Raw genomic sequence first — 22,084 nt, 5'->3', positions numbered from 1 at the left:
AGATCTGAGTTTTTCCTTGGTTTTATTTCTCTTTAGCCTCAAGAACTTCATTAGCAATTCTTATAGAACAAGTCTGCTGGCAGTGGATTATATTAGATTTCTTTCATTTTTTCCTTCACTGCTTTAAACATGTCGTTTCACTGTGTTTTGATCACCACTGTTTCTGTTATGTCCCAGCAGTTTAAACAGATTTTTAAAATTTATGTTTCTGCCCCGTATATAATGTGTCATTTTCTTCTAGATGCCTTCAAGATCCTCTCTTTAACTTTAGTTTTCAGCAGTTTTCTTGTGATATTCCTAGGTATTATTTTTCTTCATATTTATCCTGCTTGTGATTCTTTATTATCTATTATCCTTAATTATATATCATTCTTCCAATTAGGGAACATTGTAGGCTTATTTTTCCAAATTTATTTTATTTTCTCTTTTTTCCATCTGGGGATTTAATTACTAGAAGGTTGGACATTTACATTGACCCCCATGTCACTGAGATGTGCTGTTTCTTCCCCAAGCCACTCCCTCAGTTTTTTTTTCTGTTTATACTTCTGATTTGGTGATTTATATTGATTTATCTTCAAGTCTACTGACCTTTTTCTCCTGCCATCTCTGTTTTTCCATGAGGTCCATCCACAGAAATCTTTATTCTAATATTACATTAATTTTTAGTTTTATAAGTTCTTTTTGCTTCCTTCTTATGGATTCTATTTTTCTGTTGAAATTTCCAATTGTTCATTATAAGCATGTTTTCCTTAAACATAGTTTTACTAGCTGTTTTAAAATTCTTTCTACCAATTCTGGCTTTGTCATCTTGTGATCAGTCTCTACCTGATTGCCTTGCCTCTGAGGTATTGGTTACTTTTCCTATTTCTTTGTATGTCTAGTAATTTTAGATTTTTATCTTGTACTTTGTGAATGATATATTGTACATTGTGAATGTATATATATATTCTGGATTCTTTTTGTTCTTCTGAACAAGTATTCTGTTCAATTCTTTTAGTTTTAGCTGGGCTGCTTTAAGACAGCCTCACGCACATAAAGTTCAAGCATCAACCCGTGATTTGCGTTCTTTAGAGTTGGGATTTCTGTTTCTCTACTTTCGTGGACCTCCCCCTCACTTTCTAGTTGCTGTGAGTTTTAGCTACCACTATTACAGCCTGCACTCAGTCAAAAATCAGTTTTCAAAGGTGTGGTGGGGATTCACCAAGGCCATTTCATTTGTCCAAGTGTTGATTTCCCTTCCATTTTCTTCTGCCATTGGTTATTCTCTTGTTCATTCAGATAATTGGCTTTTTATATTTTCTTAAGTTGATTATAGAACTTACAGTTATTATTGATGGCAAGGTTTGTCTTATAGTAAGTACTCTTGTTATTGAAAGGAGAATTCCTGGTCTGGGGGAAGAAGTCCCAGATGTGTGCAAGAATAATACATATTTATAGAATAAAGTCAAAGATACCATAGGGGAAAATGTTTTTCATTGTCTTGTTTATTATAATGTAAAAATGCTAGTAGTCTTGTAATATCTGTGAACTGTGAATATAATTTTATATGTTTTAGCTTTTCAAGGTAAAAAGCTTTCCATAAACAATAAGAAGAGAATTATATTGTTTTATAAAAAATATAGGAAATTAATTGTACACTAAATAAAATTTAAAAGTAAACTTTGTACATTTATTGCTAACAAATATGTTTAAAAAATTTTTTTTCTATTTCTCATTTACATACATTTATTCTTTTATGCATGCATTGATATGATTTACTAAGTCTGGTTTTCAAAAGTTATTCAGTAAGTATGTTTCTTCCTGTATAGTATAGTATTCATATTTATCATTTTAATGGCTGTAAATGTTCCATCAGGTTGTACCATTGATCCTAAGGGATTGTCTTAAGGTTTAATAAGATTGCCTTTAGTGTTCAGGTTGGAGAATGTCCCATAAAAAAAAAACCAAGATACAGTCTTGCTGTCTCAGACTGTATACAGTTAATAAAAGCATTATATATAGATGCTTTTAATTTGGTAACATACTTCCTCGTATTTTTCAATCATTCTCAATAAGAATTAAGATGTTTTAAAATTTTAGTGAAATTTGGCTTTTTGTTAGAGTATTGATGTATTTCTGCTAACTCTGCAGTTGACCATGTTTCTTTCCTCTCTTTCTCCCTTTCTACCCCTCGCCTCCCCCCGACCCCAGCTAAATGTTGCCAGCTACCTACAGATGATCTGCTTGACTGAAAATTTCAGAACTGATGTAAAGGATTTTGTAACATTGCTAACTGCAAACACTTGTGATATCAGGAAAAGTATCCTTTACTTACAGTTCTGGATTAGAAGTGGAGGTGGATTTTTAGAAGAAAGGCCATTATCTCTTTGTCGTAAGTTGCTTTGTTAGAAAGGAAATTTCTGTTATGGGATTCTATATTAAAATATTTGTTGTGCCAAAATATTTGAAAGTTATAAAAATTTTAAGCATTGGGATATCGTGTCAATATTAAAATAAACATATGCATCAACTTTGTTTCTGAGAGTTTTCTAAGCATTAAATGTGGGTATTTACAATTAAACTGAATCTGGAACAAACGGTTACTTGTACATTTATAAACGTATACTTTCTTATAAATAAATAGAATTATATTATTTAGCAGCTTCCTTTTTTCACCTATTAAAAATGTATTAGTGATTTTCCCATATGTAAATTGTTTTTAGATGGCTGTATTGTAATTTCCCTGTTAGCTTCTTTAATAGCCTATAATCCTGTCTTTCCTAAGAATTCTGTTATTTCAAAAATGCTTCATTTCTTATCAATCTTCAGTCATTGTTACCTAATTCCAGTCACAGACGTTTTCTGAGGACTTTCTCCATGCCAGGTCCTGTGTTTATATGAATAAGACATGGTTCTTTGCCCGAAGAAGTTCATAGTTTGTGGTTTCCATGCTCCACAGTCACAGTTCTATAGTTACAGATCTTGCTCTGGGAAATATACTAACATTTAAATTTTTAAAAGATGAAGTTCTGTTATATTAATCCCTTGTCAGTTTTTCAGTTAGTTCAGAATTTAATATCTTATTCTTTTCAAGTATTTATTAATAACTCAATTTAAGCTGGCAGTTTCACTATTTCTTAGAAGTAAATATGATAAATAAGACATGAAATTGTCGTAAACCAAATAGTTAATAACTATCACCGTATTACTGGATATAAAATGCAGTACCAAGAACTTTAACATTATTTATTTTCTTGAAGATCTTAAATGCATTTCATCCTCTCTTAAAAACACACATACAAACAGTAGAGAAATATATAACATGAAAAGTAAAAGAGCTTCCCCGCTTCTTAAAGGTAACTACCGTTAGACCTTTATCTGTGCACATACAAATATTGCTGCCTACTTATTTAGCAGAATTACCAGCACTATGTATAGTTAAGTAATTTGCTTTTCTTTTAGTTGACAATTTATTGTCAGTATATAGTCCTAGCCCTTTTTTTCTCAACTGCATGCTATTCTGTAATATAAAATGGATGTAACATAATTAACCATTACCTACTAGGCAATATTTAAGTCATCTTCAGTTTCTCGTTAATGTATGCAGTGATTATCTTAGTTTTTTCCAATTTAAAAGGTGAAAAATGAACATCTTCATCTCCATGATCATTGGTGAAATTGTACATCTTTTTATGAGTTTATTAGATATTTGTGTGTCCTTGCACTTTCTTCAGTTGGATTGTTTGTAAGCTTACCCCACATCCCACCCCCACTTAATTTATGTAGAAATAATGTTTGTATTGTTCTCTTTGTGAATCAGGTACACAGATGGAGAATAATAAAATGAGGATTAGGTAGAAAAAAATGCCAAAGGATCTTGGATGTTAAATAATTGCTCGTTACAGTCTGATAAAAATATGGATACTCAGTTTTTCTTTTACTAATTTTCTAGGAGGAAATAGCAGAAATGTACCACTTGTTTGTTCTGAAGATGACCCTGATTCCAAAAATAACCCTAAAAATACAAAAAGGAATCCAACAGACCTTCCCAAATGTGACACTGGTTGTGCTGAGACCTTGTTCGGCCTTAAGAACATTTTTTCCCCATCTGAAGACTTATTTTCATTTTTGAAGGTATTTTCAGTGTCTGGTTTGGAATATTTACGTGCTTTTTCATCTTCCCAACGCTCACTTCTATCATTTGAATCTAAGGTTAATTGTAATTTACCAATAATTTGTGTAGGCTTCAGATTGCTGATTTTAACACATTGTACCACATTTTAACACATTGTACCACTATGACAAATGGTGCATAGGCATTGCTTTAAATATATATTATAGAATATAGAACTTAGAGATATTTCAGATTAAAAAAAGTTTCAGAACAGTAGTTTTTAAACAAATGAACTGCTAATTATTGAATTAGGGGATATACTGACAATTAGAGAATTTAATTCTTCAATTTAATACTCCAAATTAATTTTTTAGACTCATAATACTGTTTTGATGTATTAAGGAAGTATAAATTAATAAAATTATGAAGGGTGGAGACTCATTACTTTGAAGATAGATAGGAATGACACTATTCATATGGGTAGAAAAATGTTCAGACTAGGTACTATTATAACATTTCTTTACTCACAATTGTTTTTCAGCACAAAATCAGAACAAAGGAAGAATGGCATAAGCTCATCCACCTTCTTACAGAATTCCAAATGCAGAATGTGGATTTCTTATATAGTAATCTTGAGTTCATTCTACCACTACCTGTTGATATCATTCCAGAAACAGAAAACTCTTCTGTTTCATCAATAAATGTGGACCCCAATGCAGCAACAGAAAACATGAGATGCCTCGCTGGGACACCTTTTGAAGGAGGGAAGCCTTTGAAAAAGTCACCAAAAAAGAAACATAAGAAAAAGATTGTAACTTTAGATGATAGTGACTTATTTGACAGTGAATTGGACATTTCTGGTGAATGTATTAGTCTCTACTCTGCATCTTCAAATTTAGAAGAAAGGAAAGCCAGAGATAAAGAAAGCAATCCAGAGACAAAGAAACTAAACAAACGTCTAGAGTCAAACGTGGAGTCTGTTCCTCGTCCTCCTCAAACACCAGCAGAAAAGAAATGTTCTGTCCTTGTTTCTCACTGTTTAAATTCTCTCACTGAGCTCATGGACAACATGTCCTTCTTAGATGCCCTTCTAATGGATGTACGGGAACAAAGGGAGTTTGGTAAAGATGATTTTGGTTGGACAAATGGAAAGGTTAAAAGTGGACTTTGTGATGAGTTTAGTCTCGAGAGTAGTGATGGATGGACTTCTCAAAGATCTGGAGAAATAAAGGCGGCTGTAGAAGCTCTCAGCTTTACTAAATGTTCTTCTGCTATTTCAAAAGCATTGGAAACTTCTCTGAATTCTTGCAAGAAATTAGGAAGAGATCCCACAAAAGAGCTTACTTTTTATATTTCTCAAAGACGCAACAATGTATGCTTTAGTCAGTCTGCAGCTAATTTAGAGTAAGTCTTCTGTTTACTTTTTATTTTTCAATAATGGTAAAAAAGGGGAAGTTCCTGGTTTCTTTCTCTTACTAATTTTGAAATGCTGGGCTTTATTGACCAGGTAAGCCCATAATATTGTAGCTTGTAAGGAGACAGTTAAGGAGACCGGCCTGATTTCTGAGAAGAGAAATAATGAGATATTGGGGGCAGGGGGAGTAGATTTGGAAGACTCTTGGATCACAGGGAAGGGGTCTGGATTTGCTGTGTAGCCAGCAGGTGGCCAAGAAAGTCTTTTCAGTACGGAAGTGACTGATATGTTGAAAATGGTACAGGAGGTTCATCTGGAATACAGTTAATCTAGTCTAGACTAGGAAATGGCATCCCACTCTAGTATTCTTGCCTGGAGGATCCCATGGACAGAGGAACCTTGTGGACTACAGTCCATGGGGTCGCAAGAGTCAGACACTACTGAGTGACTTTCACTTCACTAGACTAGAATCAAGGTGGAGTAGAGACCAGAAGCTGGTTGTGTTTGAGACTGTTGCATTTTTATTGGACATTAAAAATCAAAAGGTAATGCATTACTTTTAATTTACAGCAGTGCTTGGCAGAGGGTAGCAGTCATCAAAAGTGTATTTTCCAGCCGATCTCTTCTGAACTTGGGTAATAGACAAGCCAGTATAATTGAATACTTGCCAACTCTTCGAAACATCTGTAGGACTGAGAAGCTAAAGGAACAAGGAAAAAGTAAAAGAAGGTAAAGTTTCTTACAAAAAGAACATTTGACATAGCTGTTTACAGATTAATATTCTTATCTGATGGAAATATTAATATTTAAATTGTATTTTTCCTTGTAATTTTGACAGATTCCTGCACTATCTTGAAGGAATTCATCTTAACATTTCAAAAGAGACTATGAACACTTTGGCAGCTGACTTCCCTTAATATTCTACATTACCAATGCCTTCTACGGAGTCTCATGTGGCTCTCAAGATAAATTTTTATATTGATGTTCATGGAAGTGTTTATTTCTCTTAATGTACATTTAAAACAGACTATTTGTATATTTTTATTAGTGTGTAAATATTTAAAATGAAAAAATTGGAGTTACAAATTATATTTATAATTATGGTAGTATTTTTTTTTTCTGTATGTTTTTTGTATTACCTGATTTAGCTCTGTTGGAATATGTGTGTGGGCTGTTTCTAGAAGGTAGAGTTCCCTAAATATTCCTAAAGGTGCTTCAATGCCAAACTAATCTACATCTTCTCCCTTTCTCGTGATCCTCAATCCACCTCTCTCCATCCAAGGGTCAGCGCCCTGTCAAATTGTGAATGTGAATCACCCAGGTGATGATCTTTTTAAAAATAAGTTTAGGGACTTCCCTGGTGGCCCAGTGGCTAAGCCGCTGAGCTCCCAATGCAGGGGGCGGGGTTCGACCCCTGGTCAGGGAACTAGAGCCCACATGTTGCAACTAAGACTCCATGCAGCCAAATAAATAATCTTTAAAAAAATAAATAAATTACACAATCCAGAATATGAAATAGCATGGACAATAGTAAGAAAACTTCCAAGGAAAGAAATTATGTATCATTTTTCAAAAAATAAGTTTTTCCTGATAAATTTATTTTTAATGTGCTGTCCAGCATATTTCCATGTGAATCACTGAATACCGAGAAGGTGAAATCAAGATTATGAATTGTAGTTTTCATAAATCTTTTCTTAGCAATAGTACAAATGTGATATCTTGTATATTTTGATAACTCAAATAATTTGTCTTGTACATTTTTCTTGTATTTTTATATCATTGATGTTTTATTGCATAAAGATATTAATATAAATATTCTGGATAAACTCCTGTTCATTCAAACTGTAACAAAGGATTCTACTCTAGGATTTCTACATGATAGCCATTTCCACTTAAGGTTATATTTTTGGAGAAAGTATCTATTTTTAATTACAAGATTTTAAAATATACAACATTTCACGTAAAATCAGTTTTACAATCAGATAATCAGGTGTATCTGAAAATAGTTTCCTGTTTCAAGTGTTTATACTGTATACTAGCTTAATATTCAGTTACATTATCTGGAGAATTATGTTTTCACTCCAAAAGGTAAGGATCCTAATTTTCTACAGTTGAAAAACATAGACATACACCTGTGTACAAAATGTTTTTACCTCTTAAAATATTTGTTCAATATATCTTTTCTTGTATTGCTAGTACATTGATTAAATTAAAGGCTAAACGTAAGACTATGCAATATTTAAATGGGAGTTCCAGATGAAATCATCTGGGTAGTATGGATACCAAAAATCAAGAAATGAAAGAAGCATTTTCCTCCCTAGTATGGACACAGGTAATAGCTTTTTCTTTTTTCAGGTTTAGCATATTTTGAGGAAATACTTTTCCAGTTCTTAAAGGTGATAAATACCTGTAAGACTTAAGATTTACTTTTGTGATAAAAGTTACCACATGTTGATGACTTTTCAGTACTTAGCGTCTTATCCTTTAAATGTCTAACTTGAACACATGTTCACCACAGCTATTTTCAGAAGTATGTGAGAAGTAGAATGCCACCCACCTGGCCTGACCAACTGAATGGCTGGTGAAGCTGTTTACCAGAGTACCACACAGTGGCAAACGAGGTGGTCTGGAGGAAGAATGGTTTCAGACCTGTACTTGGAGGTATCTGCAACAGTTCTAACATTCTTATCAGCTCACCACCAGGCAATGGCACCCCACTCCAGTACTCTTGCCTGGAAAATCCCATGGACGGAGGAGCCTGGTGGGCTGCAGTCCATGGGGTCGCGAAGAGTCGGACACGACTGAGCAACTTCACTTTCAGTTTTCACTTTCATGCACTAGAGAAGGAAATGGCAACCCACTCCAGTGTTCTTGCCTGGAGAATCCCAGGGACGGGGGAGCCTGGTGGGCTGCCATCTATGGGGTCGCACAGAGTCGGACACGACTGAAGCGACTTGGCAGCAGCAGCAACAGTTCTCAGGTGGAGACGCTTCTGAATACAGTCACACAGGTAGAGATTGACAGTGCGTGGCCACAAGTCTGGAGTGCACTTCAGAGTGCCTAGGGAGTTGGAGGCGCTGGAAGGGAGGATGTTCATGTATGTTACAGATATCTGATTATCTGGATTTTTTTTTTCAACAAGTATACTTCACTTTTAAAGGAAAGAAAAGACTTAATCCTTTGACATCAGGGTGACTTGGGTTCAGTATAAGTGAGATATAAGGAGGGCCTGAGCTTAAGCAAAATGGAGAGATGGGGGAAAAAATTTAAGTGCTACTTTTCTGAGAAGATGGTCTATTGAGTAAAGTATTTAAAAGTTAAAAAATGAGCCTGCACAAAATTCTGTAAAGCAATTACCCTTCAATTTAAAAGTTTTAAAAATGAGCCTGTTGGGCTTCCCCGATGGTCCAGTGGTTAAGACTCCATGCTTCCACCATAAGGGGCACAGGTTTGACACCAGGTCAGGGGTCAAATCGGAGAAGGCGATGGCACCCCACTCCAGTACTCTTGCCTGGAAAATCCCATGGATGGAGAAGCCTGGTGAGCTGCAGTCCATGGGGTCGTGAAGAGTCGGACACGACTGAGCGACTTCCCTTTCACTTTTCACTTTCATGCACTGGAGAAGGAAATGGCAACCCACTCCAGTGTTCTTGCCTGGAGAATCCCAGGGACGGGGGAGCCTGGTGGGCTGCCGTCTACGGGGTCACACAGAGTCGGACACGACTGAAGTGACTTAGCAGCAGCAGCAGGGTTAAAATATCTCACAGGCCACATAGTGCAGCAACGAAAAAGAGCCTGTTAAACAAAACTTGCTTGTTTGGTGCTTAATAGATTGAGCTGATGAAGAGTGCCTTCTGAAGCCATCAAACCACACTGTACTCACAGAGCAAGAGGAGGACTCCACAAGTTGTGTTATTGATTATATTTAGCTTTATTCCCATGATGAGCACCATCCAGAAAATTCATTAGTCCTCACTTTAACAATATAATAATGCAGATCTTTCAGTGTAGATGGCACTTACCTTTCAAGGAAGATAACTTTGTTCCCTGTTCTAGATGTTTAAGGAACATCATATTTTTTAACACTTAAACCTGAAAGGCACAGGATCTCATATTTATTGATTTAGCCTTGGTTTATTATTGTATAAACCATTCAAGAGCCAAAACTCTGACTTTAAACATCTAAATCCATTCAAACTTGTGCTTTCTTCTCCGTTAACATGGATGTTCAAAACAGTTGCTTTTACAACTTAGGAGCTAATAAATATAAATTCATAGAATATTAACAGCATGTAACATATTAACCTCAGAATTTTAAGATTCAGTATTAAACACAGCCAGTTCATAGAAGGCAATAGCTTGTAATAATGAATCATATAACTCCTCCACTCTGTTATGTTCAGTAGATGAAAATATCTGTCTGTAGCGAACTATCTTCTCTGGGGGGAAGAATACCCGAGGCTCATCTTTCAGTACAGACTCTGAGAGGAGCTGCTTCACCACCTCTTTCCCACTAGTCCGTGTGTCCCCAACCATCAGCTCAAAATGCTTCCCCACTGCGTTCCGATTCATGCTCAGCACCTGGTGGTGACCGTCCTGGGCAAACGTCACATTCAGCAAGGCGTACAGCATGGCTTCTGTCATATGAAAATGTAACAGCACAGGAAAGAGAGACGGGTTCTGGAAGGAAGGTCCTGTTTTTTCCAGAACATAGAAGTCAGCTTTAGGCATCTTTGAAATGATTGAAGAAATCTTTGGGAGGAGAAAAAGGTAAAATGAGTGAACAGGGCAACTAGGCCCGTGCATTCTAGAGCCCACGCTCTGCAACAAGGGAAGCCGCCGTAATGAGAAGCCTGAGCATGCCAACTAGAGAGCAGCCGCTGCTCGCGGGAACTAGAGGAAGCCCATATGCAGCAATGGAGACCCAGTGCAGCCAAAAGTTAAGAAAGAATTAACTTAGTTTTATTGTTTAGGCCTCCATCTCTGTTCCACTTCTGTTTGTTAAATATATAACTTCCATTATATTGCCGCTGACAATTTTGAAGTAACTGAAAAAGACTTTTATGGACGAGTAAGGATAGCTAAGTTCTTCTGATCATGGTTCTAGCAGGAACAAGCTGAGCTAAAACAAGCCAGTTAATCATCCTAATTACTACTTTCTTCATCTGTGCAATGGGCTTCATAATCCCTAAGATCTAGATTGCCTTTAAATCTGGACAAAATTGTCTTATTTACCTTTTAAAAAATTATAGGGTAGCATATAGGCTTGGAATGATTAGCCTAGACTCAATCACCTCTGCCACTGACTAATCACATCAGATGACTGATTGAAACAGTTTTTACAGATACAATCAGGATGATCATTACTGCCCATCTCACCAGATTCTGAAGACTCTGAAGACTCAGATGAGACAATAAAAGTGTATGAAGAACAAGCTTTATAAATATGGGGCAGAAGTTTCTTAACATTGAGAACAGTATACTTTACCACTGATTTTCTCAGGATCGACCTTTGATTCATAAGGCATTTCTTGAAATAAATTATTCAGTTTTTAAAAAGATCGTAAGTGGGGACTCCCCTAGGGGTCCAGTGGTTAAGAATCTGCCTGCCCGTGCAAGGGACGGATCCCTGGTCCTGGTAGGTCCCACATGCCGTGGAGCAACTAAGCCTGTGGGCCACAACTATGGAAACTTGAGTACCTGGACCCTGAGCTCTGCAACAGAAGCCACTGCAATGAGAGGCCCACCCACTGCATCTAGAGAAAGACTGCACGCGGCAGTGAAGACCCAGCACAGCCAAAAATAAATAAATTTTTTTAAATAAAAAAAAACATAAGCGATGGAAAACACAATAGGAACAGGTGAATAGTTAAGTACCCAAAGAAAATCCATCCTTACTATTTCATCCCTTTTAGGACTAAAAGACGAGGAGCTCCAGCGGGTCAGGATTTGGAGGTGCAACTGCCTTACCTCTTCTAAATAGACAGATGATAGGTATGATCCTTTCATCAATTGGCAATATTCGGTTTGCTGCCAGTCCAGCACTGCCAATTTACGATCGAGGTGAGCCCAGGCAATTCTTCGAGTACCAGAAACAATGGATACTATACTATTAACTGCCTGAAACAAAAAAGCCTGGTTTAATTATAAGTGTGAACATTTTAACAAACACAAGATTTAAGATACAAACTCAGAAATCCAAATTAGTTTATGTGATAGAAATAGTATGTACAGTTTATGAACTAAGAATTATTAAAGTAGTTATTATTAAAAAGTAACCAGCAGTAGTCAGTTTACAGGCAGAACTTTTACTTGTTCTCAGCACCTAGCTCAAAGCAGGTGTTCAGATATTCAGATGTTGCTGGGGAATGTGCTAGATACTGGGAAACAAGGGACATGACCCTACATTATAAGAAACACCACCAAACAAGTTACACTGTAGAGAGGAGAAATGGTCAGGAAGACTTTCTGGAGGACTAGGAGACTGAGTAAAATGGTAAACAGGAAGTTATTTCACCCAGATGTCTGCAGATATAGGCTGACACCTCTCAAGACAGTGGCATAAAGAATGCAAGTGGCGAAAGGGCAGAGGGGTGGGCAGATTTCTGCAGAAAGTAACTTCCTTTATCCTGAGAGCTACTGGGAGCCACCAAAGCATACAACATTCAGGTGTAATATTTACATTTCAGAAGGAACACGGACAGCTGTGTATAAGTGGATGGGCAATGGCTAGACTAGGGAGAAAGATCTGTATCAGGTACCTGTTGCACCGCAAAGCTTTAAGAATCTTAGTCACAGTGAGAAGCACAAACAGATTAAAAGCAATAGGAGTATAACTGATATGTGGGATAAAGGAAGAAACATAAACAGGTAACTCAACATTCCTTCTACGTAAGTCCTGCACAGACGTACCTCTCTACATCAATTATCCTTCCTAAAATGCCTTCCTCTTCCTACTAGCCTAGCTCTCTCTCCAGGATCCAGGCTGAGTTCTAGTAAACATTCCCCAACACACAATAAATTGCCAATTTACTACCTGTACATCTCACGTCTTTGAGAATAACTATAAATAGATTACGTGTGTATCCCTGGGTCCACAGGACTAAACTATAATTGCCAGAAGAATCCTGTCTTGGTGCCCAGAATAGTACTTTGTAGGCTGTCAAATATTTAGACAGTAAAAGAGACATTAAGAAAAAGAGTGTACCTTAACTCTCTCTCTTCCTATTTCTGGTTTGATGATCTTTCTCAAGATCCGACTTTCCTGTAGCTTCTTTTTTTCCCCTCCAGTCTCTGGATTAAGAATGGAGTTACAAACTTGAATGGTGATTTTATAGTGGAACAAGGGCACATTCATTAAACTCTCCAAATTCTGAAATGGTCCAAACTTTTTTCTGTGTTCTACAATATTGAGGGACTTTTTTCCACGAAGCAATTTGAAAGCTTCAAGTTCTTTATTAGATGCTGTATTCAACACATGCAAGATGGAAGCCTGCTGTTCTGAAGAAAAGAGCTTGTCAAATGTCTTTCCAGACTCCTTTGCAGTCTCCTCAGAAAAATCAACATGGGGAATGATTTTCTCTGGTGCAGTGGATTTTTTCCGACAGCAGGAATTATGTAGGGCCTGGAATAAGGAGGACCCTAATGGAAGTGGAAAACATCTCCATCTCCCTAAAAGAAAATTTTAGCAAAATTTAAGTTAGACGTCAGTTCCTTTTAGTGTTGTGACCTAACGAGGACGATTGCAAAGTGATACCGACTTTCCCATCATTTAAGAACTATCCATGAGATATAGTCTGATTTTTGTGGGTAACAAACAAATTTTACTACATATAAATCTTACGTCCAACAAGAAGCATGTATTTAAAACGATTATTTCCAACTTGTTAACGTTTTTAAAAATTTTAACCTTAGAGAAATATTTTTGTAATTAACTGATATTTTAAACAATATTTATCTTCACTAGTTTCTCTCTCATCCAGTGGAACCAAATAAAACTAAATTTTAGAGAATTCCCTGACTCTGGAGTGGTTGGCGCTGTCACTGCCAGAGCGGGGGATTCAATCGCCAGGCGGGGAACTAAGATCCTGAAAGCTGCACAGAGCGGATAAAATAAAACTAAATTTTACCCGTTTACAAGAAATGTTTTAGCTGAGTGGTAAATTTAAGAGCGGTTTTTATTTTCTTTTGTACGCTTTTTCACCATTTCTACCATAAGTCTACAAAGAAGAAAACCCATACAAAGAGCAACTCTGTAAAACCAGGGGAAAGTTTTACATTGCGGCCACAGGACAATAACGCATCCAGAAGTAAGCAAGCAGCTGTCAGACACTGAACCTTCTGCCCTCTGCCCTCTGCCCTCAGCTCAGTCCGAGGAGTCGCTCGTGAACCCTTAACCCAGGGAAAGGAATCCCAATAGCTCAGAGGTTCGGCGACCAGAACCGCCCCGTCTCCCCGGCAGGGTCTCCAAGAGGGAGACCTGGACACGGGACCTGAGAGGGTAAATACGCCAGGCACTAAAAGCATACGGCAGATTCATCCAGTATTTCAGGCACCCTACCTCCCGCCAAGAGGAGACTAGGGACGTTCATCCTCCACGCTAAAGCACTAGGTTCCCACGGGCCAGTCTTCCCCCACGGACTTCCGGTCTCTGCGTGCTTCTCCCGAAAGCGCCCGGCCTCTCAAAGGTTCCGGCGAAAGCGCCGTTCCGGCCCGCCACTAGGGGCTTCCAGCTGGGCTGTGCGCAGTCGCTTCGTAGAGCCTCGACGCAGACTCCGTCGGCGTAGTGGTGCCGGGATCCGGAGCTCCCGGCTGCGCCGTAGGTTCGTTCCTCTCCATCCGGAAAACGGCCTCGCCCACTGTGGCCCCTGAAAGCTGCAGAGCCGAATCTCTGAGAAGAGAACGTCTGGGCGGGTTTTAGCTTGTAGTTGGCAAGATCCTTCCTTTGGGGAGCCTCCCTGGGCTTGGATCCAGGCATCTGGAGGAGAGTCTGGCGGGGGAACGTAGGCAGGAACATACATAACCAATACCCCAGGTAGAATGGACTAACTGGGACAGCTGCGAGGTGGTGTTTCAGGAGCCCAGCAAGCTGAAGACAAGCTCCAGGAAGGGAGCCTGAGGAGGAAGTGGCTTTAGCGCTGGGCCTCAAAAGTATCCCCTGTGGAAGGGATGGATGCAGATCAGGCTGGCGCCAAAAATGGTTGGTCCTGTCTGGAAACCACCTCGACTTTGTAGAGTCAGACTTGAGGTGTGTTTCTGAAAAACTGACCATACGTTGAAGTGTGAGGCTGGATTAGAGGTAACAGAGTGTATCTGGAAGCTAGTGTATCCTCAAGGCATAGGCAACCATCAGGCACTGAACCCGGGCAGTTGTGTGATCGGGTAATGCTGGGTGGCTGTTCCTTGCTCTTCGTACACTCACTGCTAGAACAGTCCCCGCTTCACCTACACCACCCTCACATCATCCCGCCTAGTCGTAGAACCTAACGAGTAAATGCCTATGTACTTGCCCCCCGCCCCAGCTAGTGAATTTCCTAATCTATAGCTCAAAACATCTCTACTAGGATAATTTATCAAAGGGGTGGTGAGGGGCATCCTGCTTCCCTGGTTTCCAGGCAACCTGGGTTCATTTCCCCCACACCCAGTGAAGACAGGTTGCCTTGTCCTGCCTGCCACCATGCAGTGCCTCTCCAGAACCCTTTTGCTTCAGACCCTTATCCACGAAACCACTGATGCCTCTGTTGCTGACTCTGGGCCCTTTCACGAAAGATATGTGTATCATACCATCATCATATCATATCAGTTGTATCTGACTCTTTGCAACCTCATGGACTGTTTGCAACCCACCAGGCTCCTCTGTCGATGGAATTTACCAGAAAAGAAGACTGGAATGGGTTGCCATGCCCTCTTCCAGGCGATCATCCCCACCCAGGGATCATCCCCACACCTCTTGCATCTCCTGCCTTGGCAGGCAGATTCTTTACCACCAGAGCCACCTAGGAAGCCCATTTCATGAAAGATGGAGAGACTTGAATTTTGTGATGAACAGGGAAATCAGGAGCATGGTGACTTTGGGAGGGAAAAGTGGTGGGTTTGTGTTTTTATGAGGCAGCAGTGTCTGTGTAGATACTGTCCAAGAGGTGGTGGAGATGTAGCCAGTTGTAGGTACTCATGAGAATTCTAATATTCTTGCCAATTTCTGGGGCACTTATGAATCCAACAGAAAATAAAGCCAGCTTTTTGTGCAAAATTCTCCAAATCAATGGGAAATAATTTCCTTTTTACTCTGAGGCTTATTCCACTTAAGTGAAAGTGAAACTCACTCAATCCTGTCTAACTCCTTGTAACCCCATGGGCTATACAGTCCATGGAATTATTCAGGCCAGAATACCCAAGTGGGTAGCTGTTCCTTTCTCCAGGGGATCTTCCCAACCCAGGGATCGAACCCAGGTCTCCCACATTCCAGGCGGAGATTCTCTACCAGCTGAGCTACCAGGGAAGCCCTAATTCCACTTAATGAAATGTTAATGAGCTGAAATGTATCTCTCAAAAAGAGACATTAAAGTCTTACTCTCAGTACATTAGATCGTGACCTTATTTGGAAAGATAGTCATTGCAAACACAATCAGTGAAGATTAAAATGAGGTTACACTACAGTACCTGGGGTCAGCTCATCCAATATGGCTGCTGTCCTTATAAGAAGATGACCCTGTGAATGCCTCTGAAAATGGAGGTGGAGTTTAGGATGACACGTCAACAAGCCAAGGCCAAGGATCACCAGGCATGGTACAGATTCACAAAGAGAACGAATCCACTCTGCTTGCATCTTGATTTCAGGCTTCTGGCCTCCAGAATTAAATGCTTCAAGTGCATTTCTGTTGCTTTAAGCCACCCAGTTTGTGGTGATTTGTTTAGCAGCCCTAGGAACCCTGGCGATTGATGCGCTCTGAAATGATGTGGTTCCCTGGTAAGATGCAACAAATGACTTTTTACCTGTGCAGCTTTATAGACAGTTTCTCATCCTCTCTGAACCTCAGCTTCCTCATTTGTGAAATGGAGATCATGGTACCCACCTCATACTGCCAAGAAATCCTGCTACGAGGATTTCTCCTTAGAAACGGGATGCAGAGAGTCTGGCATAGAATAAGTGTTCAATGAATGTTACATCCTCTATTAAAGCACTACCCCTTCTTTGGAGCTAATTATTAATGACCTTGAGGGGAAACGCCATCATTTCTCAGAGCATTCATTCAGAATTATGTTGACCAGTCTGGAAGTACTAAGAGGCAACCACTAGGTATGACTTACTGTAAATCAGAATCAGTGGGTTCAAAATGAAAGACGTCATCTTCCCCAAAAACCAGCTCCTCACTTCCCTGTTTTTGTTGCTCAGATGCAGATGACCCTGGCTCCTCTCACTCCTATTTCTAGCCCATTTTACCCAGTTTCTATATTTTCAAAACTTTTTTTGACCATGACTTAGGAGATGTTGATGTACATGTGAAACAAAAGCTTTATTTAAAAATACTTGTACCAAGAAGGCCCTATTGTATAGCACAGGGAACTATACTCAATATTTTATAACAACCTATAATGGAAAAGAATCTGAAAGTGAACTTTATATATATGAACATTAAGAACAGTATTATATATTATTACATATTTATGCACATAACGTTTTATATATATATATAGCTGAATCACTTTGCTGTACACCTGAAGCTAACACAATACTGTACATCAACTATACTTCAATAAAAAGAGAGAGAAAGGGACTTCCCTTGTGATCTAGCAGTTAAGACTCCGCACTTCCAATGCAGGAAGCACAGGTTCAATCCCTGATCAGGGAATGAAGATCGCATATACTCTGTGGTGTGGTCAAAAATAAAATAAAATATTGATTAAAAAAAGAGGAAAAATATTCGTGTTCTTATGTAGGATGAACTTTGACATTTTCTATTTCAATTTGTGTGTGTGTGTTTCAGCTTTTAAAAAACACTGATGTGTGTTTATTTGTTTGTAACACTGGTCTGTTTTTAACCCACAGGACACTGGGTGGAGATGTCCAGTAGATGGTTAGATATGTAAAGGAGAGGACTGTGGTATGCCATAAAAAAAAAAAAAGACACTTTATCCCATGAGAATGTCTGGGCTGAACCAAGGAGAGGGGTGGGTTGAAGAAGGCACGGGGTATCCAGGAAAGAAGCTGGGAGCACCAACGTTGGGGGGTAGAGTATTTGGATCCCCAAAAGATGGAGAAGCGATGTTTGGAGAGATTCAAAGGGAGACAGGACAAAGTCAAGTGAAAAGGGGGACAAAGGATACAGAGAATTTTGAGGTGGGAAAAGATTTTTTTAAAATCTCGGTTAATTGGAACCACTAAATTGATATTAATTTCACAACTCACTACTGTGTGGTATCTTGCAGTTTAAAACATATGAAATTCTATCGACCTTACCTGCAAAATGTCTTTTTTAGCCTCTCCATTGCCGTGGCCACTCAAATTAGAACCTCCTTGTCTCCACTGGGCTCCTGCAATAACCCTTCCCCCTCCTGATTTCTCTGCTTTCTGTTAGCCTGACCCTGTCACTGTGTTTCACATACATGCTCCCTGTCCTGACCCCAGTGCTGGCCAAACCTCCAACTCTTGCCCTATGGAGGGGCCTCACCCTGCTCTTCCAGGTCTTTCTCTCTGCTCACCCCCAGGTGAGCTGCTTCTCCACATTCTTGATACATTCCTGGTTGTGGGTAGGTGGCAATGTTCCAGAAGGTGAACTCCTTATGGGAATCCCACTTCCCTTTACTAAGGATTAAGAAGGGGATTACAGTGGACAAGATGGTTGGATGGCATCGCCGACTCAATGGATATGCATTTGAGCAAGCTACGGGAGATGGTGAAGGACAGGGAAGCCTGGCATGTTGCAGTCCATGGGGTTGCAAAGAGTCAGACATGACCGAGGGAATGAGCAACAACGACAAGGATTAAGATAAGGGTGGGCGTGGTGGACTTTCCTGGTGGTCCAGTGGTTAAGACTTTGTGCTTCCACTGCAGGGGGCTTCCCTGGTCATGCAACTAAGATTCCACAAGCCCTGTGCTGCTAATAAATAAATAAAAAATAAGAGTGGGTGTAGTTCTGTTGGGGGACTAACAGGAAAAGATTTTTGTAGCCTGATAAAGAGTGGGAGTGATGTATGGGAGTGGAAGTGGCCACCTCCTCTTTCTTCTTGTGACTGTGATGTCAGGCGGGTGGTGGCAGAGAAACAACCATCTCTCCATGGACAGACACCACTGACAAAGACTAGAACAGGCCTTGAGGACATTGTGCAGCTGCAGGACCAACCCTGAAACCGCCTACTTTTGGTTCAGGGAGGGAATAACTGACCTTGTTTAAGACACTTTCCGATCAGTATTCTGATACTTGGAACTGACCACTTTCTGATTAAGATTCCCACTCAGGAGACAGTCCATGCGTTTTTTGTTTGCTTGCTTGCTTGCTTTTGTTTAAAGTCTTTAGTGAAATTGTTACAATATTGCTTCTGTTTTCTGTTTTGGTTCCTTGCCCCAGAGGCATGTGGAATCCTAGCTCCCTGACCAGGGATCAAACCTGCACCCCCTGCACTGGAAAGCAAAGTCTTAACCACTGGACCACCAGGGAGGTCCCATGTCTCCTGTTTGCTCCTCTTTCCAAGATGATCTGGAAGCTACCAACTAGGATATATCAAAAAGGCATTCCTTGGGACGTTCCTGGTGGCGCAGTGGTGCCAATGCAGGGAGCATGTTTGATTTCTGGTCCAGAAAAATCCCACGTGCCCTGGAGCAACTAAATGCATGTGCCACAACTACTGAAGCCCGTGAGCCTAGAGCCTGTGCTTCACAATGAGAGAAGCCTGTGCCCTGCAACCCCCACTGGCCGCAACCAGAGAAAGCCACACAAAGCAATGAAGACCCAGCACGGCCAGAAATAAGTAAGGCGGTGTGTACATATCGATCCCAAACAAAACAAAACAGAAAGGCATTCCTGTGGCTCAGTAGCTCTCCTGGAGACAGAGGAGCTCAGTGGTTATGCTTAAACTTTGAGATCACTCAGTCCTGTGTTTTAACCTGGTTTTAACCGGCCAAGTGACATCACCTCTCCGTGCCTCTTCAGATCCTCCTAGAGTCCATCAGGGATTCGAACTGTAATTATATCTGTTATAATATCCAGCACATATTTTAAATTCTTTCAAACTGAAAAATAGCATTCACACTTTGAGACCCAGAATCAGAATACTTAAACTGTATTATATATGTATATATCAGTTTATTTCTATAAGAATAGTCTTCTCTCCTGCAAAATAAATCTCAAAATACCTCTACCTACAAGGCAGTTGTCAAAATGAAATTATATGGGTGATGGGTAGATTAGAAAATGTTATACAGTGAGTGAGGTTATTAATTGGACAATTGGTTATATAGGTTGAGATGAGATGCGGTTGTCTAAGAAATGATCTCAAGGGGAAATACCCAGATGCTTTATAAGATAATTATTTATGGAACTGATTTAGGTGAAACTAAAAGAAATGAAAGTCTTAGATTTTGAACTCAATTTAAAAACTCTAATTCAATAGGGAAGTACCCCAGTGTTCAAATCAAAATGTCACCCTAATCCCTTCAACTGTAGCAATAACTTCTCACCCAGGGCTCCAGGTAATGATGTAAAATGTAAACACTTAACTATCTTGTGTTTATTCAGGCTCTTCAGATTTCATAACTGGATTCTTCCACTCTCCAGATCCCTGGATGGTTGTATTTTATTCATAATGCAAACTCCCATAAGCCAACTACCTTTGTAACGTGGCTCTCAGCTCTACTCAATTCAAGTCATTCAACCAACATTTTTTATTGTACAAAGGTACACATAAAATTCATCATTTTAACCATTTTGAAGTCTACAATTTAGTGGCATTCACAATGTTGTGCAGTCATCACCATGATCTAGTTCCAGAACACTTCTAATACCCTAAAAAAAACCTTGTCGACACTATTTAGCAGTCCCTCTTTGTCCTCCCTTCCCCAAACCCCAGGCAACCACAAGTCTGCTTCCTGTCTGTATGGATGTGCCTGTCTTGCACATTTCACACAAATGGATCAACCAATATTTTTCAGGCTTAGCACTGCTAGGCACCACGGGTTCAAAGATGAATATGACAAGCTGCTCTTAAATGAGATCACTTCCAACTAGGATGAAAGAGAGTTTAAAAAATTAATGTACAAGGTGATGTGATGATTATTGAAATAAAAGTACGAACATTGTGGAAAAACAGATGAGGGAGAAAAAGGATGCTGCAGGAAGTTAAGATTTGCATCTGGGGGTGGAGGCAGGAGTTTGCTAGACCAGTGAGGGCTGGGCAGGAGGATGGAGTAGAAAAAAGGGAGCTGGAGTGGGACAGGAAGAGTGTGAGCAGGGCAACCCCAAGCATGTCCCCACCCCAGGGCCTTTGCACTCGCTGTCCCCTTTTGCTGGGACCCTCTTCTTTCCGATGGGTGCCTAGCTGGCTTAACCTCTTCCTTTTCAGATCTTTGCTACAAAGTCACCTCCTCAGAGAGGACCTCCTTCACCTCTCTATCAAAATAGAATCTTCCATATCCCTCTATCCCCTTACTCTGGTTGTTTCCCTTCATAGCATTTTCTGTCTCCCCCACTTGAAGGTAAGTTCCCCGAAGGCAGAGCCGTTTGCTTTCTTTATAACTGTGTCCTCAGCATCTACACAACAGTACCTGCCACATAGTACGCAGCCTGGAAATATGTCATGAGTAAATGAGCAAACACCTTGGCAGTACGGCAGTTGGGAGTCCCTCTCAGCTCTGTACTAGCTGCTGGTGAAGACAAAGTGATATTAAACAGACAAATAAATAGGTGAAATCCATCAGATTCTTCTGTAGGACTGCTTGAGTTTCAGCTGTTACACATGCCTGCCCATTATTTCTTTCCTTCAGAAAGGAAAACACTTCCAACAGGGATCTACCACATAGTACAAGGAACCATACTCAATATTTTATAATAATGAATAAGGGAAGAGAATCTGGAAAAGAATATATATATACATATGTATACATATACATATGAGTAAATTAATTCCTGTGCTGTATGTTGTTATTGGCCTTCTCCAATGGCTCAGCGAGTAAAGAATCTGCTTGCAAAGCAGAAGACACAGGAGTTTGATCCCTGGGTCAAGAAAATCCCCTGGAGGAGGAAATGACAACCCACTCCAGTGTTCTTGTCTGTAAAACCCCATGGACAGAGGAGCCTGGCGGGCTACAATCCATGGGGTGGCAAAGAGTTGGACACAATTGAACAATTAAGCACATGGTGGTGGTGTTTAGTTGCTCAGTTGTGTCTGACTCTTTGCAACCCAAGGACTGTAGCCCACCAGGCTCCTCTGTCCCTGAGATTTCCCAGGCAAGAATATTGGAGTGCGTTGCCCTTCTCCAGGGGTCTTCCCAACCCAGAGATTGAACCCGTGTCTTCTGCACTGCAGGCAGATTCTTTACCACTTGGCCACCAGAGAAGTCCCTATACTTCAACTTTTTAAAAAAG

At 39.8% G+C, this 22,084-nt stretch overlaps 2 protein-coding genes across 2 annotated transcripts in view; one reads left to right on the top strand and one right to left on the bottom strand.

Moving 5' to 3' along the window:
- The window catches only part of ATAD5 (ATPase family AAA domain containing 5), a 34,101-nt gene extending 27,666 nt beyond the window's left edge, over positions 1 to 6,435 (top strand). Inside the window, exons 19-23 of the mRNA XM_068978806.1 lie at positions 2,191 to 2,371; positions 3,932 to 4,113; positions 4,635 to 5,497; positions 6,078 to 6,236; positions 6,346 to 6,435. Of these exons, the coding sequence (XP_068834907.1) occupies positions 2,191 to 2,371; positions 3,932 to 4,113; positions 4,635 to 5,497; positions 6,078 to 6,236; positions 6,346 to 6,424 (1,464 nt within the window). The 3' untranslated portion in view covers positions 6,425 to 6,435. The remainder of the gene's footprint in view (positions 1 to 2,190; positions 2,372 to 3,931; positions 4,114 to 4,634; positions 5,498 to 6,077; positions 6,237 to 6,345) is intronic.
- A 3,287-nt stretch (positions 6,436 to 9,722) lies between these two features.
- Positions 9,723 to 14,138, bottom strand: TEFM (transcription elongation factor, mitochondrial). Its single transcript, XM_068978730.1, has 4 exons — positions 14,068 to 14,138; positions 12,715 to 13,178; positions 11,478 to 11,627; positions 9,723 to 10,259 (listed from the first exon to the last, which is right to left on the bottom strand). The coding sequence occupies exons 1-4, from the start codon at positions 14,096 to 14,098 to the stop codon at positions 9,822 to 9,824; spliced, it is 1,083 nt and encodes a 360-aa protein (XP_068834831.1). The 5' UTR covers positions 14,099 to 14,138; the 3' UTR covers positions 9,723 to 9,821.
- Positions 14,139 to 22,084: the final 7,946 nt, after the last annotated feature.

The sequence above is a fragment of the Capricornis sumatraensis genome, chromosome 8 (genome assembly GCF_032405125.1).
Source record: "Capricornis sumatraensis isolate serow.1 chromosome 8, serow.2, whole genome shotgun sequence".
Taxonomy (NCBI): Eukaryota; Metazoa; Chordata; class Mammalia; order Artiodactyla; family Bovidae; genus Capricornis; species Capricornis sumatraensis.
Note: the sequence above shows the minus strand (reverse complement) of the source record. Positions and strands in the feature narration are given on the sequence as shown.

What these genes read in the sequence shown, in the direction of transcription:
- TEFM (XM_068978730.1), bottom strand. Translation starts at nt 14,098, where the DNA reads ATGAACGTCCCTAGTCTCCTCTTGGCGGGAG. An exon ending in TAGTCTCCTCTTGGCGGGAG is followed by an intron (nt 13,179 to 14,067) that starts GTAGGGTGCCTG and finishes ATTTTCTTTTAG; the next exon opens with GGAGATGGAGATGTTTTCCA. An exon ending in TAGGAAGAGAGAGAGTTAAG is followed by an intron (nt 11,628 to 12,714) that starts GTACACTCTTTT and finishes TTTTTGTTTCAG; the next exon opens with GCAGTTAATAGTATAGTATC.